Source organism: Euprymna scolopes, chromosome 14, assembly GCF_053919585.1.
Source record: "Euprymna scolopes isolate OS-2025 chromosome 14, ASM5391958v1, whole genome shotgun sequence".
Taxonomy (NCBI): domain Eukaryota; kingdom Metazoa; phylum Mollusca; class Cephalopoda; order Sepiida; family Sepiolidae; genus Euprymna; species Euprymna scolopes.
Window position 1 is genome coordinate 110576437 of NC_136495.1, and position 18597 is coordinate 110595033.

The 18597-nt window shown below is 31.2% G+C and overlaps 1 protein-coding gene across 4 annotated transcripts in view; it reads left to right on the top strand.

Moving 5' to 3' along the window:
• Nucleotides 1-18597, top strand: part of LOC145293214 (rab11 family-interacting protein 1-like) — a 228063-nt gene that overhangs the window by 122491 nt on the left and 86975 nt on the right. For all 4 annotated transcript variants that reach the window (XM_080139750.1, XM_080139749.1, XM_080139751.1 and 1 more), the window contains exon 2: nucleotides 4615-4653. In XM_080139750.1, coding sequence (XP_079995876.1) covers nucleotides 4615-4653 — 39 coding nt within the window. The remainder of the gene's footprint in view (nucleotides 1-4614; nucleotides 4654-18597) is intronic.

Sequence of the window (18597 nt, forward strand, 5' to 3'; positions counted from 1 at the left end):
AGTTGTTGAAATCGTTTAAAAAGAGACGATTTTAGGCGACCCCTGCTTGTAATAAAACGCAACTTCTACATAAAATAAGTGACCATTTTTTTTCCAGTTTATCGATATTATTTATCTGAGAGATCGCTATTTCTAACGATGCTGAGTTTGTACGATGCATATAAGAAAAAGTTTTAGCAGACATACAAACACACACATCTCTCCTTTATACAATCGAAGAAGTGTAATATGAAGAGAAAAATATTAACAATTAAATATTCACAATCCACATCTTAACAATAATATGGCTAATACATGCGACTGGGGATAGCTTGTGAATTTCATACTCTCATAGAACTTCCTCCTCCGGAGGAAGCCAGCTAGACTCATTAATGCTGCAGTTTCATTTTTTTCATCTATAATATAAATCTCACCTGTCTGTTTAAATGTATGTATGTTTGTATGTCTGCCTAAAACTTTCGACAGTAGCGACAGATTTTCATGAGATCAGTATCGTTTTGAAGCGCAACCTTTCAGACGACAAATATCCAAACATTGGCTAAAAACATTAATTCTTTACCCTTAACTGGCCACTTTTCTACAAGGAGGGGTCTTTTTTTTTTCTTTTTTTGCTGATATTTTCGAAAATCATCCCCTCTTTTTGATTGACTAGCCTTAATTTAAACCTTCGCCACTTCCGGTTTGGCGATGGACGCAACGGCAAAGACGTCACATTTTTTTTTTTTTTTTTTTTTTCCCCACGTTATTTTCCTCCTTCGTGGTACAGGTTTGAGCCTGCCTGCCTACTACAACTTTTGTTTTTTTGCTCGACACACACCTCCAAACACCCGGACAATGCCGGGAACCCTTTCTAGTTCAATAATATAGGTAAGCCTCCTAATTGGAACAATTTTTAATTGAAAGACATTTTTTGATTAAGATTACTGATTTTTATGAACAGAGGAACACACGTGGTTGAAGGGAAAAGAAAGGCATTAAACCATGTAAGCGTCATGCGCGTGTGTTCAACGCATAAGAAAACAGTAGTTTGAAATAGCATTGTTGGAAAGAAGAAATAATTCTCGTTCGATGTTGTAATTTTCCATGTGAATTAAGGTACATATTTTTTATCTGTATATTCCTACTGCTCCACTCTATAATAAAGATCAATGTGTGTTTATCTGTATTGTGTGTATATAATATACTAGCAGGCTGCCCGGCGTTGCCCGGTCATAAAATATGCATAAATATTATATTTTAATTCATACAGAAACTTAAGACATGAACAAGCAAGTATTACGATTTTTCTAAGCAGTTCATTTCTTGTAAAAAAAACAAAAAAAAACTCAAACCAAACCTAAAGACAGTGAATCAAGTACAATAACCATTAGGCCAGCTTGCCACGTTTTAAAAATGTTTTCAAACCTGGTTATTCTTAGCATAAGGAATCTGTAATGTGAACTATTCACGCATGCGCATTTGTGAAACAACACAGAGATAAAAATCTGATGACCTCCAGGTACCTATTTTTTTCGTTTTGACCCCTTAGCAGCCCTTTTTTTTTTTTCGGATAAAACCCAATTAAAGTTTTCCACATATCTGAATACTTTTATATACCAAATTTTAAGTTTGTAGATCAAAAACTCATTGAGTATATGGGTTGAGAATTGCCCTCACATACATTCTCACTTTTATAGATATATAATTACAAGTTAAAAAAACAAAAAAAACTGTCGAACAATACTATTTAAGGTGTTTAGTGAAAGAGAGAAAGTAAATAGCAAGTCAGACAATCCTCACTCTATCCCGCCATCTGAAATTTATTAGGAAAGAAGTCCTCCACTAAATTTCCATAATGAGACATTTTCTTGTTTTATTGTCATTTGATATCAATTAGTACATTTTGCATTTTTTTTTTTTTTTTAAACTTTTCAGATTGAGATGTTATTTTATGAATATTAATGAGAACGCTGAAAGAGCATATTTTTCATAAATAGTAGGACCCCGGGATACGGTAGCCCTAGGATACGTTTTTTTTTTTTTTTTTTTTTTTCAGGTTACGATGTGGAACATGTATTTCCGGCCCCTGGTTACGGTATTTATGGTGTTATTTATAATGTTATTTGATCATATACATGTGTATTATATACTGTACTAAATTTTGTTACTAATTTTTAATGCTTTATCCCGGGGTTCTACTGTATATGTACATACGCGACTGCCTACTAGAGGAGAAAACTTGAATGCCTACTAGACATTATCCTCGAGTGTCTAAGGTCTCTCTGTACAGGGGTTTGTCAGAAAAACCTGACATGAGGATAATTTTTTTTCCATAGAAGTAAACCCTGACCAAATATTAAAAATAACATGGTATTCGCTGCCCAAATAAGATCTCCTCACTATGGCTAACTCACATTAGCTTTTACGAGGAATGGTGCACCTTCTCTAAGTGATATTACCTCAAGTAGCAGCACGAAGCTGGATACTCCACCAGACTAGATAAATTTTTGTCCTGGAATCCAGTAAACCAAGAGACCAAAATGAAAGATATAATGTAACGTATGAAAATGGTTAATTGGGGAGAGGAAAATTATGTTCTCAATTTCTTTACTAACTCAGTGTTTGAGAGAAAAAGAACTTTAATGGAACATTCGAATATCTATGTTTCTCATATAGACTTTAAGTGTTAGCCACAGGTTGTGGGCCCCTTGATTTCTGAGAACTTCGACTGAAGTAAAATAAAACAAAAAAAAAGAAAAAAATATATGTAAGCCTCTCCTCACCCCCCCCTTACTTCTCAGGTTGAGCACTGTTGTTAAATGATATCGCTGACTACTACTTCAGTAAATAAGCAAATAGAACATTGTGAGAGTGGCGGTAAATGCTTTTATAAAGGCTTGTAAATATCATGCACACACACACACATATATATATATATATATATATATATGTGTGTGTGTATATTTATATTAGCAGGTCACCCGTCGTTGCCTGGTTGTAAAATACACTTAAATATGATATTTTAATTCATGCAGATTTCATATTTATTATTATAGAGCAAATTCTTTATTGATTATTATATTGTACCGAATATATAGTAATGATTTCAAGTTTTTGTTGTTGTCTTTTTTTAAATGACTTCAGTACCATCAGCTAGTATCGAAACCAAAACATTCAGCGCTCCAGCCTACATCGTTATTTAGTGCTCCAGCCTTTGTTGTTACCATTTGAGCTATTGCTAGATGGCTAAAAATTAAGCGGCTTTCAGCAAAAACTGTATATGTATGCAAGCTCAGAAGTTGATTTACTCTTGCCAAGATCAACTGTTTGTCTTTTTTTTTCTTTTTTTTTTTTTCAATTTTGACCCCTTAGCAGCTATTTTATAGGCTAAAAACCAAATCGAAAGTGTTCCACAGGTTTAAATACCCTATAGATTAGTGATGGGACGATTCCAATATTTTTCCTGATTCCGATACAATTACCGATTCCGTACTAAATTCCTTATTCCAATAAAAAAATTACTGATTCCGATTTTTTATAAATCTCTAAATATTCAACTATGAAATTGTTATTTTGTCCCGATTACCATAAAAACACATCTTAAATGTGCATATATCTTCTCAGATGTAAAAACACACTTGCGAGGGAGTCATCTAGAGATTTTAGTCTTATTGGAAGTTTAAGTCAATAAATATTTATTATTTTCTTACTACTACAAGCAGTGGAAGATGTTTTTTAAACAAAAATCAAAAAAGATAATTTAAAGAATCGGTTTTGACATCGGAAAATAGGCTAAAAAAATTTTGATTCTGATACCTGAAAAAGCTCCGATTTTTCCAATTCCTATGAATCGTCCCAACACTACTATATATCAAGGTTTTGTAGACCAAATATTCAGATGAATTTGGTAGAAATGTTTTGCGCACACACACACACATACAGATATATATATATAAAAACATATCAATGTGCTAGAACATTTTCATCCTAAATTCTGCATAACTATGCAGAATATAAAAACCATGTGTGAATAGAATTAAGCGTAATAGTTGAATGAAACCAAGCATCTAACAAGAAACCATAAAAATTAATGAATGAATGCTCGTGTTTCAAATTAGTTAACCTTCATGAACTCGCACGCATATCCATGACTGAGTACATTTTCAATTTTTAAATAGAAAAAGTAGAATTTTAATGTCAATGTCAGAACGAGAAACAAAAAAAAACTCAACTTTATAGGCATATAGAATAGATATATTATTTAGAATAATCTGACTTGTACAAAGAATTATCCTTCTTCTCAAAAATTCAGAACTGCAATAAAAAAAATCTTTCCCTTCTTGTACACGAAAAGTTGACAGAACATATACACTGTAATTTATATTTATTTTAAGCACTTTTTAGATGTAAGGTTGAGTATTGCTTGACCTTGTCAGAAGTCTGTACTTTCCAAGTGGTTCAGTGTTATTATTAATATGTTGTTTGTTTGTTTTTTTTCATTTTATTTTATTTTGTTTTACAAATTGAACATATCTTTCACATTATATCGAGTAACTCATTTTAATGCTCAAATAATAAATAATTCTTTTTAATGCTCAAATAATAAATGTAACGTTTCTTTTCTTTTCTTTGCAGTACTCCGGGCCAAAAATCTTGTGTCTAAAGGGAAAGGAGGTGAGTAAATTATTTGTCACAAGTTTTTCGTTTTCAGGTTAGAGAGTGCACAGCAGGGGCGGACAAATGCAAGTTCAGGACTGATCGAAAAAAGTCAGAACTAAAATAAGAGGGTTTTTTTTTTTTTTTTTTTTTTTTTGTTTAAACTTGTTAAATTTGAAAAATTAATTTGTTTTGTCACTATTAGCTTTTCTTATATGTATTCTTATTATAACATCATCCATCCAGTGTGACCGCAGCTGAGATTGAACTCACTACACAAGTTTGTAGTGTAATTCAAATCTTGTTGGTAGCTGAATACTTAATGCTTCATCAGGGCTATCAAGGGTATTTTTTATCGTGATGCCATCACTAGATGGGTTGCCTACCATGGCTTAAGAGTCCCATCTATCCTCAAGAGAAGGATAAACTGCACCAGTTTCTGAACCTGGTATTTTACTTCACAGTACATACAGCACCTCGCCTTCCCAAATGGTCACCCATCTGGTACTGACCAGGTTCAACGTTGCTTAACTTCAGCGATCTGGCGAGAACCAGTGTGTCAATGTGATTGTGCCGTATGTTATATGGTCAACAATAAAAGGATTGCACTAAAAATCATAAGAGTATTTTCATTTCATTTTAATTTTTTAAATGCTGTTTTTTGCATAAGACAACTAAATTATTGCATAGGGGTTCCATGAGCCAGTGAAATGTTTCCATAGGGTTCCACTCCAACAAAAAAGGTTGAAAAGCACTGGTGTATAACATTATTGCCCATGTATATTTAACGAGTCTTAAACGCATTAATGCAATTCGTCTAGTGCATATTTATGACAATACATATAATATTTATGATCGTCTTAACCGTGTCGTGATCTGTGATTGTCTTATGTTCTCTATTGTGTGTTGATGTGTGTATATATAAGGTTTATCGACAGTTTAAACAAGAGATGAGCGTTGTTGTTGGTGGGAACACCAGCAAAAGACACATACCTTCAATCTTCTTTTCATGCGTCCTAAAATCAAGTGTTTTTCTCTGAGAAATGAAAACGTCAAAGTCGAAATTATTTCATTTCATATATTCCTGTTAGGTTCATATATTGAAAGTTTATCGACAGTTTAAACAAGAGATGAGCATTATTGTCGGTGGGAATACCAGTAAAAGACACATTCCTCAAATCTTCTTTTTCTGCGTCTTGAAATCTTAAAGTGCTTTTTTTTCCAAGAAGTGAAAACACCAAGACTGGAATTATATACAGATTTTACATTTATTCCTATTATACTGGGTTCCTTTGCAGAGTTGGCACGCTTTGTATAAGATTTCACTTTTTCTAAGTCGCCCCCCTTTCTGACTACCATGGGAGTCCAGTTCAAAAACCCCTCCATTCATTAATGCCTTGCATATGGAACTGATCTCCCTCGTAACTAAAATGCAACGACTCAGTCTATCTTTTCCAATACATCATCAATACATGTAGCCTAAAGATCCTTGCAGAGTTTTTTGTCATGTATCTTTGTTTATTAATATTGTTAACTTAAATTCCATCTATCAAGTTAACATTCCTGAGAACTATTAAATGTAAAGATTTCAACTTAACATAACTTTCCACACCAATAACATTTCTCTATCTACAATCGTAATAATCGACCATTATAATGCTCATCATAATCAACTATTTTACTTTCCGGTGTTTTCCAACAGACTAACAACATAACACCTTTTTGGTCCCCCGACAAAACACCTTTTTGGTCCCCCGACAAAAAGAAGGGAGGGACTGTAAATTTACCTTTGTCCGTTCATCCATTCGTCTGTCTGCACTTTTCTCAATAATTACGCCTTGAAATTTTTTGAAATTTTGCACAAACATTAAACATGATATGAGTAAAAAAGCAACAGAACGGATTTTTCAGGAAAACTGTAACCTATCTCTACTCTATCATTATTTTCATGGCAGGTACTCGGCTGAGTTTCAGTCTATGAACGTTGATGATGTAAAGATAATGGTAAAACATTAATGGCAAACACTCATTTAGCTACAACCACTGCCAACAATATCCTTTACTCTATATCTGTACCTAAAACAAAACAAAAATTCGATGAACAAACATTTCCTTCTTAGAACTGCCCGTTTGTGAAACCATAATACCATGAGACTGTTTCCTAACTGACAATAACATGGTTGCTCTCAAGTCCAACATAAACAAACTCTTATTGAGCCGTCCTTGTGAATAATCAATTTCTACTATTACCGTTTATCACTGTGTGTTCACTCATTGACTCTTATCCTCAAGTCGACTCCGGGCCTTGATCAGCAGTAATTCCCCTGTAAAAAAAGCATCTCACCCCCTTAAATAATCAAATTCTATCCAACTTCCATCATCGATCACTGTTGTCTCATTGACCACCTTACACTCATTAACCTTTATCCTCAAGTGGCGTTTGAGCCTGAATAAGTGGGAACTCTCTTTAAAAAATGTATACTAGCAGGGAGACCGGATGTTACCTGGGACTGAATGATGATCAACGAATATTTCACACTCCTATATTTTTATTGTCATCGAAATCTGTGAAATCACTCATTTTTCAATCAAATCGATTGATTGCCTGCTCTAACTAGAGACCCATCGTGGTGCACCAGAAGGAAGCTTCACATGCCTCCTCGCAGTGACTTGGTTCACAATACATCATAGTCTACATTGCACTGTAGAGAACTTACTGTTGATTTTATAAAAAATCTTATATATAATGGATTGAATTAAAGTTTAAAGTGCAAAAGTCAAGTATCATGCTTCAGTTTTGCTTTACACATTATTTCGATTATTGATAGCCTTTTGGCTAAGAGCAAAATGTATCTGTTCTGATACTACACATCCTCTTTTCTGCTCTCAGTCAGTGAAGCATCCTTCTAGACTGAGGCAATTTTTATTTTTGTTTCTTTCCACATTAAAAACCGACCTTTTCTCTAACTCTGCCCTCGAGGAACATTGGATTTTTTTTTTTCAAACAATTTAACAGAAACTCATTGTAAGAAACTAGAATTTTAATAAAAATTAAAGCAACATTGGATCTTTTTTTTCTTTTTTCAAAAAATTTAAAAACATTTTTTGAATTGAAGCATCATTGGATTTTTTTTTTTTTTCAAACAATTTAACGGAAAGAAGTTGCTATGAGAGAAAAATAGTTTTAATAAAAAGAAAAAATTTTTTAAAAGTTGTTTGAATTCAAGTAAAATTATTACAAAATATAGTTTCCTTTATTGTCACTGTTGAATTAAGTTGAAAAGTTGTGCCTCCTATCGGTAGTGGAATGAAAACCAACAAAACAAAATGGCCCCGCCCGTATAATGCATAAGTGCCTTATATTTTGATACAATAAATGTTTTTACAATTTTATTTTGATAAAATAAATGTTAATTGGTGCTTTTGCGTTTAACGACCCGCGCTATTTAAGTTTTACAATATCATTTTTATTGAATTGTTTTCTTAAACATTTGGCCTTGAAAAATAATCATAGTCTGGCAACTGAGTATCTCGGCCCATGTCCTACATAAGTGCCAAACCCGCTATAACTTACTCTTTTTAAGTTATCATTTTTCTTATTGTTACAAACATGGTTTAAGTAGAGATGGTATTTATTTGCTCCCCCACCGAGCAAATTAGGCACAAGGCCAATTTTTAATGTGAGGAGTGAAGGGAGGGGGAAGGGAAAAAGGGGACCAGCTCCCGACAGGTGGGAAATGGGAGCTGGTTAAAGGTCAGGTATGTGGGGTTGCCCCCACATCTGGTCTTTGCTTGCAGTATCTGCCGGAACAGATACTACAATTTGATCTTGGCCAAAAGGCCAAGAAAAGCTAACATGGTTTAAGTAGAGATAATTTGATTAGAAGAAATGCAAAAATCATTTCACTAGGTGTATCAGAAATTTCGTGAAAAATATTGAATAATTCCACCCCGTTTCTCCAAGCTTATAACTCCTCGAAAAATGTAATTCAAGCCCTAATTTTTTTTTTCAATTAAAGGAGCAAGGACCTAGGTTTCATTAAAAAAAAATAAAATAAAAAAATAAAAGTGTTTTTTTTTTTAAAAGGTTTTAAACTTCGGACTTTACAGGTAAATTTCTAAAAAAACACTACTTTTTTGTTTGTTTTAAATTTGAATATATTATTTATTGATCTTTTATCTTCAATTTGTGATATATAACACTTTGGTGAGTAAATTAATTATTTACTTTTTAATAGACATTTCAAAATGGGAGTCGTGAATTAATTCGACCCCCTGTCTTTCCAAGCTTATAACTACTCGAAAAATGTAATTCAAGCCCTAATTTTTTTTTCAATTAAAGGAGTAAGGACCAAGGTTTCATTAATAAAAAAAAACAAAAAAAACAATGTGGTTTTAAAAAAAAGGTTTTAAACTTCGGACTTTACAGGTAAATTTCTAACAAACACTACTTTTTTTTTTGTTTTAAATTTGAATATATTATTTATTGATCTTTTATTTTCAATTTGTGATATATAAAACTTTGGTGAGTAAATTAATTATTTACTTTTTAATAGACACTTGAAAATGGGGGCGGGCGTGAATTAAAAAAAAAACGTTTGTCTAAAATATCATATTCGGTTTATTGGAAAGAGCATAAAATTTCACATTGACCCTGAAAATATCGTAAAAATAGAATCAATAGAAATATTTTGAGATTTTTAAAGTTTAAAAATTGAAAAATACTGAGCTCGTAAAATTCAATTAATTTCATTACTGTTTTTTTTTTTAAATATTTCTATTACTTTTAAAACAACTTTAATAGTTTATTTTGGAAGTATAATCCATAAAGAAAATAAACAACCCACTTTTAAAAGAGAAATTACGAGTTTTTTATATTTTATTCGCAGTTTCGTGTTAGGGGTGTCAAAAATTCCTACAAAAATTCTGATACACCTATCATTTCACCCTAAAGAATTTATGTAACTGAAATAGAAATTAACGCGTAAATTATTCATTTTTTTGTTTGTTTGTTTTCATTTAATAATAAAAATTATCAGTATTACTCGGTTTTCTAAAGTTTTCAATTTTATTTCTTTTTTCATTTGAACAAAATTTCTATAAATTTGATGCATTCCGATTAGATAAATTGTTTTAATTTTTTTTTTTTTTTTTTTTTTTTGAAATGCGGCGGATTGGTATTAATTTTGATTGTTTGGACTATCGCTCTCATCTTGGTAGTTGTTTGTTCTCACAATAGAATCTTTTCCGACTCTTAAATTTTGCTGAAAATTACCCAAAAGCAAGACCATATAATATACATCTGGAAACGTAATATTTGGAAAAATCTGGAAACGTAATATTTGGAAAATGGGGAAAATTGTGGGGCTTGAGCCTCGGGGTGTTTTAGGGGTAAAAAAAAAAAAAAAACCCTTTTGGGGCTAATTTTTATTTTTCTCCAAAAAATTCATACTTGTGTCAAAATAGGGGTTTTGAATGGTACCGAATTCAAATTAATTAATCAAATTGTTATAAAACGTTGTCATTTGGCTGTTTTACATCAGGCCAGCAGGGGTTTAAATGGAGAAAGTAGCCAAAATCAGTCGGGCGGGGGACCATATAGTTTTTGGCTTGTTATATTTAAGCTCCACTGTGCGCATTTAAACAATCCTTCAATACTTCTTAACCTCCTTCAAGTATTCATATATATATATATATATTTGCAGTCAGATAAACTATATAAAGATAACCTCCATCCTCTTCTGCAGAAATAATTAAACTATACTTGATATTTTCCCAACGTTCGTTGATGGCATCAGTACATAAATAAAACGATAATAAAATAGGGAGATAATAACAATATGAAGGGTCTCTCTCTCTCTCTCTCTCTCTCTCTCTCTCTCTCTCTCTCTCTCTCTCTCTCTCTCTCTCTCTCTCTCTCTCTCTCTCAACGCTTATCCGAACAGGTGCATTTTCGTTTGATGGAATTTCTTTGTATTTGGACGTCATCCAAATTGTCAAGATTAAATGGATAAGTCTATTATCATTCGATGGAACGTCTTGTGGAATGTTATACTCATAAAAAGTGCTGCATATTGGATGGAAGCAAAAGAAATACAGCAGTTGATAAAAAAGAATATTTTAAATGCTGAGTATACGTACATAAAAAAAAAAGTGTACCGGAATGACAAAGCTATTGATGTTGTTTAGAAGCTTTCGTTACGTTGGTGGATACTAGTGCAGTTTACGAACAAGATTTCTGTAAATGTCTGTCTGGGTTCGACCGGCACCTGACGTAAACCGCCGGAATCTGACGCTAGGAAACATAACATTTATCGGAGAAATAAATGAAAAACAATAAAATAAAAAACACAATCTACCGTAATATTTTGTTTTCAAAAAAAAAAAAAATTCAAGATAATTTTAAATTTTAAAAAGCACATTTTAAGAATGGATTTTTTTTTCTTTTTTTTTTTTGGTAATAAATAGCAACATTGTTTTTATAAGAAATGTTCATTTTGTTTTTTCAATGAAACTCTACTTTATAAGGAAGTACTTTATTCTCAACTACTTTCTTATTGAAAAGAAAATTGTTTTGCTTATTAAAAAGTTGGTTATTTTTATTTTATTTTTATTTATTATTTTTTTTACGACAGTGCCGAGGCCGCCGAGCTAGCTCGCCCTCGACATTCACATGTTAAAAACCTCTTTCAGAATAAACAATCTCCACCTCTTCATGTTTCCGCTTTCGAGGAGGGGGGGGGTACTCTGAAAGTCCTTAACAGGGGGAGGTTGAGGTGTTTATACTATGCTGTTGCTGGGTACTAAAAAATTAACCAATATTTGACGACAGTACAAAGCATAGTGTAAAAACCCTCAACATTGTCATGTTAGAAACGGCTTGTGGAATTAACCCCCTTACCTTCCATGTTCAGCACGGCATTCAAGATTGGGGTGTTTTTTCCAAAAAACATTCTTAACATGGAGAGGTTGGAAGTGTTTATACTACACTGAGTACTGTCGTAAAAAATACCAAAAATTGCAACAAAAAAAAAAAAAATGTAATTAATACAAATAAATAAACTATACAAAGTGAAAGTTTTCTTGAGAAATATATATATATATATATATATATATATATACACACACACACACACACACACAGTAAGTTTACAGTCGATTTTATTAATTTATTGTATCTATACTTTTTTTTCCGGTCTCTTTGTTTGGATATTTGTCTGCGTCTGTTACTTTGCTATGCTTAATCCGGTGACTGCCAGTCGAGCCCAAACCATAATTTACGCAAAATCCCAAGAATCTGGGTCTAATTCTGCTACAGTGCCAAACTTTTCTTATACCTAATATGAAACTAAAAATTGCCTTAAAACAAATCAAAATTCTTTCATTACTCCTTGTGCAACGCCGAGAAACGGGTCCTGCTAGTAGAGAATATTCAAAACTACATTAATAATTTAGTATAAAATAATAACTGTTTTCCAAAAATGTTTTTTTTATGCAAACATATTTGTTACAACTAATTAAACGGTTTTCAATTTTAGTACAAGAAAAATTCCTAAAACGTTATCAAGTGATTATCTGTGCCGTTTTTGTATGCCATATTCTGTACCGTTTCTGGCAGACAACGTACTTTTCCTGTCAAGCGCATTCTGTTCAAAACAAATTCAATTAAAAAAAAAAAATGTTACTAATTCGCCTTCTTTCGCCACAAAAAGTAATTCACATATTTAAATAGGACCAATAATAAACGCAACAGTATTGATGAAAATACAGTAGATTAAATTACATCAATTAGCGTCACTATTTTCAAGAGCTTTGATGCTTCTCAGTGTTGTTTCATTTTACTTCAATCGAAGTTCTCAAAAATCAATGGACCTCTACCTTAATAGTTATGCATCTATTAATTTATTTATTGCGGACTATTATTCTCATCTTTCTTAGATGTTGTTTCACAACGTTTCCGCCAACTATTCATCTGGCCTCCGTCAGGTAGTAACCGTGACGGGATAGGAACTCCGAATCTCCTAACTACATTCTCAGTAATTACTGCCATCCGTAGTTGTCGTCTCACCACGTTTTTTGGCCAAGTAAGCCTCTGGTCGGCTTTGGGTAGGATTGAAACTGCTTCCTTCAGACAATTCTCACCTGGAACCGTAACGATTCAACGTCTCTATCCACTATACCACGGGTCCTGAAGGGCAACCACCTGACGAAGGCCAGAGGAATAGTTGGCCGAAACGTTGTGAAACTTCATCTAAGAAAGATGAGGATAGTAGTCCTCAATAACTAAATTAATAAATAATGCTCATCTACAAAATGAATTCCAATTAAATGATATATAGCTATGCATCTTATACAGAAATCAAATATTATATTACACTTCTCTTTTATCTCTCAAATGTTGAGTTAATAAAGAAGTTAGGAATATTAATTTTCCTTTCACTTACTGACTAGTTAACTATGTTATAGTATATATTTCTTTTGGTCTCTTGATCTTATATTAACTGATATTAGTTATCTCCCTTATTTTTGCCAGCGTAAAGCTAAACTGAGTCGGATAACTTATATTTTTACTCATATAGTTTTTTTTTTCTTTCTTTCTTTCGTTTATTTATTTTTGTTTCATTTTACTTCCGTCTAAGTTCTCAAAAAATCAAAGTGCGTCTTTCTGGGGTTAACATTTGACTTCATTTTGACATTTGACTTCTTTCTGAGATACGTAGATATTCGAATATTCCAATGAAATATTCTTTCTTATACATAGATATTCGAATATTCCAATGAAGTATTCTTTATGTCTCAAATGTTAAGTTAGTGAAAATGTTAAGTTAGTGAAAATGTTAAGTTAGTGAAAATGTTAAGTTAGTGAAAATGTTAAGTTAGTGAAAATGTTAAGTTAGTGAAAATGTTAAGCTAGTGAAAATGTTAAGCTAGTGAAAATGTTAAGTTAGTATAGAAGTTAGAAATATTAATTTTCTTCTCACTTATTGACCAGTTAACTACGTTGTGGTACATCTCTCTTTTTGAGTCTTTTGGTCTTACCAGATTCCAGGACAAGAATTCATCTAGTCTGGTGGAGCAACCAGCTTAGTATTGCTACAATAAGCAACATAACTTAGAGAAAGGTGCACTAATCCTCGTATAAATCAATATAGGGTAGCCATTTTGAACGGATTTTATTGGGATTTCAAATACTTTGTTATTTTAAATATTTGGTCAGGTTTTATTTATAGGTAAAAGTATTCTCATGCCAAGTTGTCCTGACAAACACCTGTACACAGAAACCTTCGGCACTCAAGGATAATGTTGCATGATAATAAGTGAGGTAAGGTTATAGTATATATTTCTTTTAGTCTCTTTATCTTACTGGATTCCAGGAGAAGAATTTATCTAGTCTGATGGAGTATCCAGCTTAGTGCTGTTACTATAGGCAATATCACTTAAAGAAGGTGTTCTATTCCTCGTATGGTAGCCATACAGAGAAAATTGTGTAGTAGGCATATAGAAATGAAAATGATCTTTCATATAACTTTTAATGTAAACAAATTTATGCAAGAGTAAATTAAATTCAGTAAATTACATAGTTTGATCGTTACTAGTTATCTTTTTCTTATACTATGTAAATATTGGAACTCCCTTCCGGGATTCTGCTTTCCCAACTGCAATGATATGCAGAAGTTCAAGTGTAATGTACACAAACATCTTTCTACTCATCTCCCTTCATAATGACCCCGCTAATTAAGTCCCTAATAGTAGCCCCCTGCTTCAAAGTGGCACTGTGCCTTGTTTGGGGTGAAAATTGAATAAAAAAAAAAATATATATATATTTCTGAATTTAAGTGTGCTTGAAATCGAACAAACCCTCGACATTCGGCAATGTTTCTGAGAACAAGCAAGTGCATTCTTCATTAGCAGTGTCAGAAACTGATTTTAAGAATATGTGAAAAAAAATTGAATAATTCGACCTCCTATTTTTACAAGCTTATAACTACTTGAAAAATGTAATTCAAACCCTAATTTTTTTTTCAATTAAAGGAGCAAAGACCAAATCTTTTAAAAATAACAGGTTTAATAGCAAATTATGCAGCATTTGTTTTTTTTTTAAAATCAGCTTTCTTTAAAAAGATTTGAAGAAAATCAACAAAATTTTACTTCCTTCGTGTATAAATCGATATAAATTCCAAAATATCATTTATCTATAAAAAAAAAACAAAAAAACAATTCAATGTGTAGTTCCATTCTTCATTGTTAAGAATTTATCCATATTTATATTTTAAATTCCATTTATTTTTTAGATAAAAGAATTTTTTAAATGACTATTTGAAAAACGCGCAATCATGGAAGCATTTTTCGAAAAATCGAAAGTAATCTTTCTCCTTGTTTTGAACTATGGATGAACAAAAGGACATAAAAACCACACGTTCACATTAGGCGTGTAGCCTTGTATCTGGAGAAATATGTGTTCCCATAGTTTAAAAATAGTCAAATTTTACTCATAAGATTATTCCTTTAAAAAAAAAAAACACTCCAGGAATTTTTTTTATTTTCTCAAAGAAATACATAAATTTTTGATTTATTATATTTTCATTCTTTTTTGTTGAGTGAATTTTTTTTTTTTTTTAATATCTAAAAAAAGAAAATATTGAACGAAATAGAAAAAATTGTTGTTATCGTCCATTACTTACTGGACAATATAAGCAGAACATAGGCTTCCAATTAAAAAAAGGGGGGGTTTACACTTTGGACTTTACAGGTGAATGTCCAAAAAACACTTTTTTTTGTTTTAATTTACAATATATTATTTACTAATCTTTTACCTTCAATCTGTGATATATAAAACTTTAGCACATAAATTAATTATTAAAATTTTAATAGACATTTCAAAATGGGGGGGGTGAATTTAAAAACACCGTTTGTCTAAAATATTATATTCGGTTTATTGGAAAGAGCATAAAATTTCACATTGACCCCGAAAATATCGTAAAAATTTAACCAATAGAAAAATTTTGATAGATTTGTAAAGTTTAAAAAAAATTAACTCGTAAAATTCAATTGATTTCATTATGTAAAAAAAAAAATGGTTGCATGAAGGCGCGCCGGCACTTTGTAAACGCTGTTTTTCTTTTGTTTTTTTTTTAAATAATATTTCTATTATTTTTCAAATAACTTTAATATCTCAAAAATTCAGACTCTCACAATAATAATAAAAAAATAGATTGATTGATTTTTTTTTTTTTTTTGTAGAACAATTATGTTTATTTTCTTTAAACATATTACGTTTAAAAGGATACAAATTCAAATCGTAATAAAAATTAAACATTAAAAAAAGGTTTAATTGATGGCACCCAAATCATTTTTTTTAACTTTTAAAATAATTATTATGTATTGGGTACAATATAATAATCAACAGAGAATTGGCTCTATGATAATAAATATGAAATCTACATGAATTAAAATATTATATATAAGCATATTTTATGATCGAGCAACGCCAGGCAGCCTGCTAGTATGCACCAAATAATAGTAAGCGCACTATTTAATGAAACATTTATTTGAACACTGAAATAGAACATTTAACTTAGGTTTAATCTGTGAAGATTTTCTTCATTCATTTTTTTCTTTCTTTCTATGATATTGAAGCAATTACCAGTATGCCCATGAATAAGGCAGAGAAGGAGAGGGTTATAAGAAAGAAATTATTTCTATTTGTTAGCATACGGTCAGGTTTTAATATAAGGCAAAATCTCTCTCCCAAAAATGAGCATTTTGAATGGGAATTGAATCAAAATTAAAACTGCCTCGTTCTAGAAGAATTTCTTCTTTCACGGACGAAGATAAAAAAACAAAGATTTTTTAGCATTTTCGTTACTGTAGCCCCAATTTCATTGTATCTGGCATCAGTTATTGCTTAGCAAGGACAAAGGCCACCCGAGGATGACTTAAAGAGATTCTTTGTTGACGATGAACTACACATTGAGAGGATAACATCATAAACAAAAGTGTACTTTACTTTATTTAGTAAATTACTTGTAAACAGTCTGAATAAATATATGCAAAAAAAAAGGAATTTACAAAAACATATTTTAGAGTTTAAGGTAGGAGATCAATTTCAGATATTAATTTAACATAAAATTATGATTAACTAGTTTCTTAATTTTGGAACGGGAAAATTGAGGTGATGGCATTTTGTTCTTTTTATCAACCAAATTTTTACAGCTTTTCTCAATTTTTGTTATTTGACAACAACAAAAAAAAAAAAACACAACCACGATAAACCTAAATTTATCCTAGCATAACCCGAAATTAACCTTAACCTAACCCTACGCCAAGTTTTAGTTTGCAAAGTCAGATTAGTTCCATTCATGTTGTGTAGAAGCATCGATAAAAAAAAATGTAACCCTAACTCCACCCCCAATTCATAGTGAACCCTTATTCTAAAACCTAAAATATTTTGCATATCAAATAAGAGACGTGTTACATTTAACACTTTAAAGCCAAATAGCAATGCGATTTTTTTAACCTTTATAAAATAAACGAATGTTTATTTTTAAAGAGAGAGATATATTTCGGAGATATATCTCTCTCTCTTTGAAAATAAACATTCGTTTATTTTATAAACGTTTAAAAAAAATTCACGTTGTTGGCTTTAAAGTGTTAAATGTAACACGTCTCTTATTTGATTTTCAAATTTCACTCAACGCCTTTAATGGATAAACCTACCCAGACTTTTTTGCATATATTTTAAATTATATTTAGTTAAATCATTCTTTTACATTCCATCCCAGGCAATGCTAGAATATGGATCCTGTTAGTGTGTGTATGTATATATGTATATATATATATATATATATATATATATATTAAGTAATGTGATTGATAATTTAAAATTTAAAAATCAAATTATAATTAAATTAAAAATCCGTTTCATAAGAAGGAACAGCAACAAAATCAATTATCTGTACGATCGTTTCGGAAAACAATGCTTTTTATTATGGTATACATCAAGTTATGTACAATAATTATATATAGATTTTTGATAAGCAAGGTCTCCTCATCAGCAAATTTTGAAGGGTTTTTATTGAATTTAAAAGACACCATAAATAAACCTAGCATTAAAAGTAAGGCAGATGAATCTGAAAAAATTGAAATAAAAGGTCTGGATTTAAAATTTATAAGAAAATTAATATGGGTTAGAGATAGAAATAAGTAGAGAAAAATATATATTTTTGAATTTCCTTTAAATTATATATATATATATATATATATATATATGTGTGTGTGTGTGTGCAAACGTGTTTGTAAATAAACAAATCGAGCACTTTAAAAATAGCACTCAAATGTTTATCTAGACATTTCAAGATATCGTTTGCAGGCATCGAATACATGGAGGGGAGAACTTTCGACTATCAACTACATAAGGGGTTGGCAACTCATTCGACCCCTTGGACCGGATCGTGTTATAATTACAAGTCAGAGGCAGGACAAAGACTATTAATAAAAAAAATTAAGAAAACTACATATGTTAATCTCAACATTTAAAACCATAATGAAAATAAACATTGAATATTGAAAAATCAGAAAAGGAAACGAAAATATGAAATTAAAAAACGCCCAATAAAAATTATTTTTCTTCAAGGTACGTCAAAATATTTCAAAATGAAAAAAAAAAAATCCATCCAAGCAAATTTGATAAAATTATGATTTGTATGTTTGAAACTGTTAAAAAGATAAAAACGTGATCCATTGAAAGATTCCAGGAACTTACATAAGTTAGTGGCAGGGGTAAGCGATGCTCATTACTGTTGGAGGAATGAAATAGAAAACCGACTGAGACAACATTGTTACTTTGATTTGAAGCTGTTCTCCCCCCCCCCACACACACACACCACACCACCTTATGTCTGTCATCAGTCAGTCGGTGAAATCAGCCCTTTTTTTTTGTTTTATGTTTATTTTTTATATTTT